Source organism: Phalaenopsis equestris, unplaced genomic scaffold (genome assembly GCF_001263595.1).
Source record: "Phalaenopsis equestris unplaced genomic scaffold, ASM126359v1 Scaffold000413, whole genome shotgun sequence".
NCBI classification, from domain to species: domain Eukaryota; kingdom Viridiplantae; phylum Streptophyta; class Magnoliopsida; order Asparagales; family Orchidaceae; genus Phalaenopsis; species Phalaenopsis equestris.
This window is the reverse complement of record NW_018164854.1, coordinates 481,131-492,337: the sequence shown is the minus strand read 5'-3', so window position 1 is coordinate 492,337 and position 11,207 is coordinate 481,131. Positions and strand designations below refer to the sequence as shown.

Here is an 11,207-nt window from a genome sequence, read left to right as displayed (position 1 = left end):
AATCCGGTAGTCTAAGAAAATCAATCCGGAGCTAGATTGTAATGTAAGTTTTATAGAATAAAAGCTCGAGTAAAATTTAAAATTGCAAAATGTATGATAATTGTTTAAAAATTAAAATTTGACAAAGTGAATATTTACATATCAAGCCAATGGTTAAATTTAAAATTACATACAACAACGAAGTGGCTTTGAAGTTTGAGCTGCATACATTTTTCTCCTAAAATCCATAAACAATGCATCGCTAAAATCTATCAACAGTCCACCGAACGTCGCCAAAACCCTAGCCCTTTCTGCAATCCTCAAAATTTGAAAAGCTCTGCAGCTGGATTCATGACCTAAAAGCGCGCGTGGTTGATTGGTTATTCGGTGTGAGGCTATTCTGGAGTAGGAAGCTTAGTATCGGCCATCAGAAATGGAGCCGACGGAGAAGGAGGTAGAGGTTCGGCTGAGGGAGTTGGGCGTGAGGCTCGCCTCTCCTCCTACGGATATCGACGAACTACTTCGTATTCTCGATGTAAGTACTATGCATATGCTTTATCTTCTTCGCTCCCCTTCATGTCATTCCGTCTCTTACCGTTTCTCCAAGGAAATGCGGATTGCGAAGGGGTGGGGTTTTATATTTGCATGCATTGCGGCTGTGATATTTCCTATATTTTTGACGGTGTTTAAATTGCATTAAAACGTCAGATTCGTCTGATTTGCTTTGTTCGGATAGTTGAAGGGAAATGTTTAGTAGCAAAATTTTGTTGGAAGTATACATTATTTTAGTAGTATCTCTATTCTTTCCTAATCATTGTGGAAGTTACAGTCCGTTATTTGTATTAAAATTGATGTGGGCTACTGTTGCTGTTTGTTGTTAGTAGTGCTGATTTGGGTCTTTAAAGCTTGAAAGATTAATCAAGTTTTTGTGCGGAACAAAGGTCCTCATTCTATTTATTTGTTAGTTGTCATAATATGAAATCTTTTATTTTAGCATGTTTTAGCTGAATGTATGGGGTTTTCCATATATTAATGTGGAGCATGCCAAACTCTTCTAATATTGCTGATTTTTTGTAATGGTTGTCAGATTGTGCATTGTTATGCAGGCTTGATAGAGTTGGATTTGCACATACTTATGTATGGATATTGTGATTTTTATTATTAATTATTGCAATGTCCGTTTATGATTTTGGAATTCCAGCAAACTGAAATCTATCTTTCAAGGGTGGAACAATCTCCATCATCCTCAATGTCTGATGCATTGGGCCCTGTAATGAATTCATTGATCACCAAAGAGTTTTTAAACCACACAAAGGCAGATGTTAAGGTTTTTGTTGCAGCTTGCATCCATGAAATCATTAGAGTAACTGCTCCTGATGCTCCATATAATGATGTTTTGATGAAGGTTTGTGAAACATTCATTATTCTCAAACCATATTTTGTCATTCTTTGTTATTCATGCAAATAAATTAATTTTACTATGCACTCGTCGAATTATAAATATTGCTGGGTTTGGTTGTGTACAGGAGATATTTGCAATGATTGTTGATGCTTTTGATAAATTGGATGATATGTCGGGATGCTCATATTCCAAGAGAGTTACTATTCTTGAAATTATGGCAAAAGTTAACTCTTGTGTTGTAATGTTGGATCTTGAATGTGATGATCTTATTCTACACATGTTCAAATATTTCCTGAAAAGCATAAGGTAAGCATCGCCTCTTTTTTTTTGAACCTTGCCTTTTTGGTTAATGAAAAGGTTTATTTGTTATATGTTTACTAATCAGAATCCTTGAGTTCATTTTTAGTTTATACTGCATGTCTACCTTTCTGTTGATGTATTTGTTTTTTAGGTATAAAATTTTCACATAATTAGCCAATTAAAGCATCAAATTGAATTTAATACACTCCTTTAGGTGTTAATGGTACAAGACCCAATTTGTACATGCCCTTTTGCAATGGTGGGTAGAGAATAACGATCCTCCAAGGACGTGCTCTTCTATTTTGTGCATAGTATTTTGATCTTTGGATTGCTTCATTTACCTTAACAAGCTCAATGTAGATCACACAACCTTTGCAATACAGGCATTCTACACATGAGTGCTTGCACTAGGCAATTGCAGGATTAATCAATTTGATGGCTGTTCTTAGAAAAAGAAGGGTTGATTTTGGCTAAAAAGTTATGGGTTTTGGTTAATTTAATTAATTTTTGAGTCAGGTTTGGGGCCATAATATTGATTTGTTTAATTTTTTTGTTCGAATGTGGGTTGACCGGCCATCCCAAAATCTACTTAAATTTAATCCAAAATTTATTTTTAACTTGAATTGATGTCGAAAATCTAAAATTGTTCTGAATGGCTGCTGTACTTTATGTTGAGTGGGTTACTTTGGTCATGTTTGGGCTAGTCTGGCTCGAAGTGAGCATGGTCGATCCACTTTTTGACCCTTCAATAAAAATGTTCGGTTTTGGTCATGTCAGTTCTCTTGGAATAAATTTGGCTAGACTTTAACTTGGCCGATTGACCCGAATTTACTCATAACTGTGGCTCTAGGAGTCCTTGAATTCACCTAACCGGGTAATCAACACATGTGGTTATTGGCAAGGAAGAATTGTGTGATTGGTATTGTATTTATTGATGTTGCTTATTTACATGTTATTTTCTAAGGATAAAAATACATGATTATTGGATGCTCTCCATACAAAGCGCGATTTGGCTTTGAATGGGCATGTTCAGACAAGAGATGGTAGGCATAACGCGTCAGTTGAGCGTCGAGTCGGTGACCCTCAAGTAACCTCAACTGGGACATACACACGGGAACAAACTATCGATGGCTTGTCCGTGCAAGTGATGATAACATGCAAGCTAAAAGGTGGAGGTGGTAGTGCTAGGTTAGGGGGGTAGCGGGCAAAGGACATGGTGTTTGGTGGAATGATGTCTAAAGAGCAATGATGCTATGCTTGATTTAATCATGAATAGTTTACAATCCACATATTCATTTAATGTTATGTTTAAATTTACTACAATAATGTCTAGTTGGTAATTGAATATTCACATCATTTCATAATTTTAAATGGCGGCAATCACATTCACAAGTATATAAAGTTGTTTATAGCTGGTTATGATATAGATATGGAATTCTTTGTCTGTTTTTTATTTTTTATTTTTTATTTTTTTGAAGATTTGCTGGAATTTGACTTCTCAATTTGGATTTCAGCCGGTGTGGAAAATTGCAGGATTCTTGTTTTAAATATTGTAGTTTATGCTCAATTTACTTATATTAACTCTTGTGTTATTTCCTATTTTATTGAGTTTTTATGCCTTAGTTGGCCTAAGCTACTAAGTGTGCGTGTCAGCAGACATCTGATAATTAGTCTAGAATCTTAATTTTGCACATGGCGGTCTTTTTACCGTGCCCCTCTTTGCTTGAATATGTAAATTTTCATCAAATATGATCAATATTGGTACTTCTATTAGGGTGGGAAACCATCCTGTAGATGCTTATCCTGGTTGAAATGTACTCATATTAATGTATTTTTTTGTTATTATATGATAAGGAACTTATAAAATCTTTCAGGCCAGACCACCCTACTAATGTATTTTCTTCTATGGAGGCCATCATGACACTCATATTGGAAGAGAGTGAAGATATCTCCCTGGAACTTCTCGTTTGCTTGCTGTCTAATGTTCAGAAGTCAACAAAGGTGAATGGTGCCATATATCATGTGCTTGCTTGTTCCAGCCTCTTGTTTCTATAGAGGGGTATTTGGATGCATGGCACACAATGCTTATGTATTTACATATCTCACGCCTAAGCTTCCATATTTACACACGTAGTAGCCAAATCTTTAATATCACATTAAAAGTAGTACTATTACAACTTTTTTAAAAGTGAAATACCCATTTTATCTATAGGTTTAAAAAACCAAGTTATATGTATGTAAATATGAAAGTTTAGGTGTTATATATGTAAATACATAAGAATTGTGTGCCACCCATGTAAATTTTTCTTCTATAAAATATTCCCTCACTTGAAGCATTCTTTTCTATAGGGCGTTATACCTGTTGCATGCAGACTAGCTGAGAAGGTAATTAGCAATTGTTTGATGAAGTTGAAACCTTACATTTTGGTTGCCGTGCAATCAATGGGTACCTGCTTGGATGATTTTGGTGACATTATTGCTTCTATCTGCAAAGATAGTTTTGTTACACCTGAACATAATAAGGTAAATCTTTCCGATAGTGCCTGATTTGTCATTCTCCTGTACAAGTTACTAAATTTTTTTAATTACTAAATTATGAAATCATTATTTGTTTCTAATTCTTCTGCCTTAGGCCCAAAGCTCCATTTTAAATTTTATTTGTTATATACTGCTTTTTTATTGGGGCATCTGCATACATACCACACAATTCTTTTGTGTTTATATTTCTAACACCTAAAAATTCATGTTTTCATGCATACAACTCAAAAGTTTAACATCTTATCAGAATTGCAACCACCACTATTTTTTTAGAAATTGAAATAAACCTTTTTATGCATAGGTATACAACACCAAGTGACGCAGGTGCTGAATTAGCGCTCGTGTGCGAGTGCCGAATGCATCCCGACGTGGGATGCTTCGTTTCTGCGGGATAGAAAATCGCGAATCTTTCCATGAACAGTGGAGCGGGCGGGATCGCGAACTCGCACGAGGGCTAGGGAGGGATCGCGAACTCGCTTGAGGGCTTGGGAGGGATTGCAAACCTACGCAATCTAGGAAGACGCTGAAGGTGGAATTTTGGGTTTTTTGTAATCTTCTTACTTTTCCACCCTCTTCCTTTGTCTAAAAGTTTCATTTGTCCAACGGGAGTCTATAAATTATAAATTATTGTCCTTTGTGTGTAGGGAGTCTGTTCTTGTAAAGTGGTCTTCTGATCTCTTGTGTGGAGTCTCTTCCCTCTTGTTAGGGTTTCATCCGTCGACAGGTGGTGCTTCATCTATATCCTGCTCCAAGGTGGTGATGTAGATTCTCAATCTCCCTGTCTAGGAGGGGCTTCGCCTACTTCACTGAAAGCATATAGATCCCCATAATATGATGACAAATTCACAACATTGAAGGTATGATAATATTGTAATTTCTGGACAAATCAAACTTGTATTCATTATCATTTATCTTCTTTACAATCTTAAATTAGTCGTCAGCTCTAGGCTTGAGCTTCTCAAAAGAACCTGCTTGAAATCTCTTCTTTTTAGTCTCATCCACATAAATATCTTTCCTTAAAGACCATAGCCTTTCTAGACTTTTTAGTCAGTCTATTTTTCCTTAAAGCCCATAGCCTTTCTAGACTTGTTGGTCAGTCTATTTCTGATATTTCGTGTTTTACTTGGTAATTTATTTTCTCATCTGCTTATGTAATGTCTGGATCTCTCCAACCTTGGTCTCTGCTTTAGTACTAAGCTCAATAGCTAGAACTACAAACATCAACTCGGAAGGTGTAAGAGGGTTTTATTTGTATATAATCTCAAAAGGATTGTGACCTATGAATTGGCTAGTTGACGTATTACAAAGAAACTCAATTCAAGGAATAATTAGGTCTCAATGTTTGATGTTTTTTCTTAAAAAACATCTAAGAATATTTCCCAAACTATAATTCACCATCTTATATGTTCTTCTATGCATTGTTGAACTGACCTGGAGCTTTGGAATCAATTTGCCTCATAAGATAGTCCAGAAGTGATTAAAAAATTTCACATCTATGTCTGAGGTGATTGTTTTGGGCACACCATGAAATCAAACTATCTTCCTGAAATATGTTGCCATGTGTGAAGCGTCCATCATCTTGTGACATGATATAAATATGCGATCTTGAAGAAGCAACTAACTACCACCATAATAGAATATTTAGTCAGTTAGGTTCGTAGAAGCTCCACAATTAAGTCCATGCTCACATCCACCTATAGGAGCTCTAGAACAGACAATGAAATATAGAAACCTGTGCTATACCTTTGAGTCTTAGCCAAATGGTATATTCTGTATTATCTTATATGTGTATAAAAGTTTCTTTCACAAAGGAAAGAGACTTGTCATCGCCAAAATATCATATTATTCATCCATTGTAACACTTCCGTAAGATAGCTTCCCTGTTTTGGATGAACATTTAAAATTTGGGTTAGTGATACTTCTCAAAAGTTCTCTCTTAACAATGGGCTTAAATCTCCTAAAAGTTATCATCGATGACATGCATATCCTTCAACACTTAAAAGACAACTAATTAGACAACTAATTTAGGTTGCATGATAATAATCAACATATGACGGCGATTTATGGTGTCAATAACTTTATTTTGGCTCTCAATTTTATGCTTAAGCTCAAACTGAATAGAATATAAGAATTTAACTTAGGAGGTATGTCTACCTTTCAACTTAGTGTCTGTTTGGGGCAGCTTATTGAGCGCGGTGGCGGTATGAAAACGCCGCAATGTTGTTTGGAAAGAACGTTCGCACAAGCATTCTCGGGCCGCTCCGACGCAATATTAGGAGGAAATATGGAAACTCTCACAAGCTCGACTCCCTTTTCGTCCTGCGTTTAGTTCGCACGACAAGGTGAAAAGGACCTCCCGTGTCCCTCTCCGGTGCCCCTCGCCCTCGCCTTCAGCCACCTCTTCCTCGCGGCTGTTGAGACAAATTAGGTAAAAATTCGACCCTCTGCTCTCCCTCGCCCTCGCCCTCCTAAAGAAACCTTAGTTTCCCGCCTGGTATGCTTTCGACCCTTCACTTGTGCCTCGTTGCATCATTGTTGGTTTCAGAGGTTAGATGCAGTTTTTATGGAATTTTGGATGAGTGATTTTGCTAGATCTAAAATTTGGAGACAGTTTTTGTTTCACTTGTGCTCTCTGATTTTGCTAGATTTTAAATTTGCGTTGTTTTCCCAGGTTGATAGTGCAACTGAGGACAGACGTAGTCAGAGTTTAAAATTGAATATTTAATATTTCTCATTGTACTTGTACTTATTTTTATCTTTTTTTTTATTTTTTTTGATACTCATGAGAATGTGAGAATTGCTCGTCATATTTTCGAACTGATCTGTGATGATTTTATGCTTCTGCACTATATGCTTATGTAGTACCAATAAACTATTCTGAATAAGCTGCCCCAAACAGTTTTACCAGACATGGTCAAGAAGGTCATTTATACAGTCATAACTATCAATAAATTATTCTGAATAAACCGCCACAAACAGTAAGTCAGCTTATTTTGATAATCTGCAGATTATAAGATTATCAGAATAATCTGCTTATAAATAATCAACAGCTGCCCCAAACAGACCCTTACTCTATTTATTCAAGAATTTCAAGGCCTCATTATCAGTGTAAGGGTGAAATCATTGGCTAGAAAATTATAAGTTGGATGACTAATAACTTTCACAATGACATAAAACTTTTTGTAGTAGTTGGAGTATTTTTGCTTTTAATCATTCTTCTCACTAAAAAAAGGCGGTGATATGTCCACTTGGAGTCTATATAGCTCCAATCCCCACTTTAGAGGCATCACGTCCAACCTCGAATTCCTTTCTAAAATTTGGAAGAGCTGGACATGGGCTAGAGCAACCTGTTTTTTCAATGCATCAAAATAGCCTGTACTTCATATGACAAAGCAAATCCGCTTGCCTTGAGAATCTCTATTAAGGCTTCCATAGTAAGGCTGAAATTTCTGATAAACCTCTCACAGAAAGAAGGCAATAGTATCAAAAAGTGACTTCTCTAGATGACCATGCAATTGTTATGACTGAAGAACTCCCAAAATCTATTGCACATGCTAAAAATGCTCCCCCGAATAACAACACACCAAAATGTTGTCGAATTAGATAATCACAAATTTTTTGATGAAGATCCGAAAAACTTGGTTCAACATTTTCATAAAAGTGCTTAAATTGTCTGCTCATGCAACCTACCAACATCTTGAAGGAGGTTTTTCACTTGTCCATGTGTCTCGTTCGAATATGATGGTATCTATTGCCTAAATTAATCTTGAAGAAGATGCTAGCTCCATATAATTAATCCAACAAGTCATCCAATTTAGGAATTAGAGATCAATACTTACTGGTGATCTTGTTCATTGCTTTATAATTAATGCACATACTCCACTATTATTTTTTCTAGGGCGTTATCAAAGTTGGTACAATACATGGACTATTACTCTCATGAATTAGGGTCAGTTTAAGGCAGCTTATTGGTGTGCGCACAGTTTGAAAAACACGTTTGACCTTGCGTTTTGGAGCCGCACCTAAACGTTGTTCTCAAATTCCTTAATAGATGGGGATGCGGGATCGACCCCGCGTCCCGCGTCTTCCTTCTCGCTTTCGGGTCTAGTTTCATCTTGTGCTTTTCTCTGCTCGCCCTCGCCCTCACCCTCACCCTCACCCTCACCCTCACCCTCGCCCTCGCTGATCTACCCTCGCCCTCGCCCTCACCCTCACCCTCACCCTCGCCCTCGCTGATCTAACTTGCTCTTCCTTCTGCTCCTTCACCTTCGCGGGATTGACACCGCGTCTTCCTTCTCGCCGGTCCTTCCTCGTCGTTCGTTCCTCCTCATTTCACACTCATATGAGGTATGTTTTCAGCGCAACCCTTACTTTCGCCTAGCTGCAACATCCTGTGGAAAAAACGAACACCATTAGTCCGAAGCTAGTGTTTTCGTCGCAGTTACTCGACACCTCTCTGCTAGTGATGATATGGTCGATCTTGATAAATTGTTAATTATCTTGCTTAAATGCGTGGATGTTAAATGCTATAATTTGTGGAATTTATAGGCCTTATGCATGAGATTATGCTTGCTATAGGGTTAAACCTTATGTTCCTTCTCCTCTGTCCCCATCTTGGATTCCTATGCAAGAAAAATGAAGTAGTCTTCGTTGGATTCCTGGAAATTACCACCCAATTCCTATGCAAGAAAAAGGAAGGACTCTTCGTTATGGAAATTGCACTCTCTTATAGTCATTGTTGGAATATAGATATATATTACATAATCCATATAGATATATATATGGACAATACGAGCTACAACAATGGTATTTATTTCTATGGCACGTGAAGGTATTTAGGTTAAAATGTTGGTATAATACTTTCCCGACAATTCTTATGTATTTACATAGCTAACACCTAAACATTGATTTATACATTTACTACTATCATGGTTTGTGAAGTATATCACGAGATCTTAAAATTGCATACTTGCGAGGCTTCTAAACAAGGGAGATTTGCTATGTTCTTTTTTGTTTTTGTGGTTCATGTTTTATATAATCAATGTTAGCTATTATAAGAGAAGAATACAATTCTTCCAAAAAATTTCTTAACTGGAATATGAGACAAGAATGCAACTCGTGTACCATTCATATACATATGGTGAAGCCATTTGCTAATGATAATATGAAGCCATCAAAACAAGAATATGTTCTTCTTGAAACAAGAATTTGTTGCAAAAGCTTTGCAATTACTTTTTCAATGTGGTCGGTGCTTGGAATTTTTGTCTTTCTTCATGTCTCTTTTCCTTTTACTCAAGATGAGAAGCGGCAAAAAAAGGATTCTACTCTTCATTTTCATCTTCTTATATCTATTTTAATGAGAAATTACAAATATTGAGATTCAACTTCATAGGCCTACATGAACTATTTATAGTTGTTGTTGTACACGACATTGTTTTGGGCTTTTCAACTTGGTGTTCAAGGTGGCGTGGTTGCATTGATTTGGGCTTTCGCAACTCTTTTATAGAGTATATTTCATATGAACAAATCTCAGTTATAATAGTGATATATATATATATATATATGGACAATACCAGTTACAATATTGGTATTTATTTTTATGGCATGTGAAGGTATTGAACTTAAAGCGTTAGTATAATACTTGTCAGACAAGTCACATAGCTAACACCTAAACATTGGTTTATACATTTACTATCATTATGATTTGTGAATTACATCGTGAGATCTTAAATTTGCATACTTGTGAGGCTTCTAAATAAGGGAGATTTATACATTTACTGCGATCTTAACATTCCTCAGAAAAAAAATTAGCCGATACTTCTCCAAAGGTGTACAAGCACTTGTTAGCTTAGCGTCATAAATCATTAAGCCAGATGATCTATTGTTCGCTACTACTCCTGAACAAATTGCAAATGATTCTCGTTACATGTCATATTTCAAGGTAAGTTTTGTTAGTGTGTTACGTTAAGCTCAGAATGTGATGAGTTTGTAACTATGCAAAACAAGACCGCATTGGGGCAATTGATGGTGCACACGTTGATGCCGGACTACCCAACCAATAAAAGGTTGCGTACATTGGTCAGACTGGTTCTACTACCTAAAATGTTATGGTAGTATGTGACTTAAACACGTTTTTCACATTTGTCATGATGGGATGAGAAGGAAGTGCACATGACAGTCGTCTTTTTTCCTATGCAAGTAGAAATAGAACACAGTGTTTCCCTCACTTGCCTTCAAGTCTATTTAGCTATGTAAACATATTACTTATATGTATTATTTGTCATTAATAGCATCTTTCATAAAAACAAAATATTATTTGACTGATGCTAGATATCTGATGCAGAGGGGCTACCTTAAGCCATATCCGGACACCAGATATCATATTCCTGATTTTGATAGAGCTAGTGACACCATCCGTGACATAAAAAAAATGTTTAACATTCGTCACTCCTTGCGCAGGGTTACTGAAAGAATATTTGGGGTTTAAAAGAAGAAACGTGTCATCCTACATGATATGTTATCATATCATTTCCCAAACAGGTTGTGGCGGCCACTATGGCACCTAACAACTTCATTCGACAACATCCCTCACAATTAGATACAGACTTCAATATGACTGACGACATCAACTGAATGTCTCTCCAAAACCTTCAGAATTTTTGGTTGGATATTCATTACCTGAGGATGAGAATGAGTCGAATGAGTTTGAAACTCAAGACAGTAAAGGTGTAGCCGTGATGAGTGCTTTGAGGGAGTTTATCGCAAATGCTATCTGTGGCTGTTGATTCACTCACTCTTATTTATTTATTTAACTATAAGTTTTTTTTCGTATGTATTTAGTTGTATTATGAATTTGGATTTTAAGGTTGTATTAAAAACTTTGTTTGTTTCATATATACTTTTGAATATATAAGATTACGTGTTTGAAATTTGTTTTCCTTTGTTTGTTTTGTTTTTTTTTTTTTTTTTGGGGGGGGGGGGTCAGGGG

The 11,207-nt window shown here is 36.4% G+C and overlaps 1 protein-coding gene across 3 annotated transcripts in view; it reads left to right on the top strand.

Annotated features, from left to right (window-relative positions):
• The first annotated feature begins 212 nt into the window (after positions 1-212).
• LOC110027049 overlaps positions 213-11,207 on the top strand; it is a 46,325-nt gene continuing 35,330 nt past the window's right edge. For all 3 annotated transcript variants that reach the window (XM_020728318.1, XM_020728319.1, XM_020728317.1), the window contains exons 1-5: positions 213-514; positions 1,181-1,384; positions 1,506-1,687; positions 3,556-3,682; positions 4,031-4,204. In XM_020728318.1, coding sequence (XP_020583977.1) covers positions 413-514; positions 1,181-1,384; positions 1,506-1,687; positions 3,556-3,682; positions 4,031-4,204 — 789 coding nt within the window. In that variant the 5' untranslated portion in view covers positions 213-412. The remainder of the gene's footprint in view (positions 515-1,180; positions 1,385-1,505; positions 1,688-3,555; positions 3,683-4,030; positions 4,205-11,207) is intronic.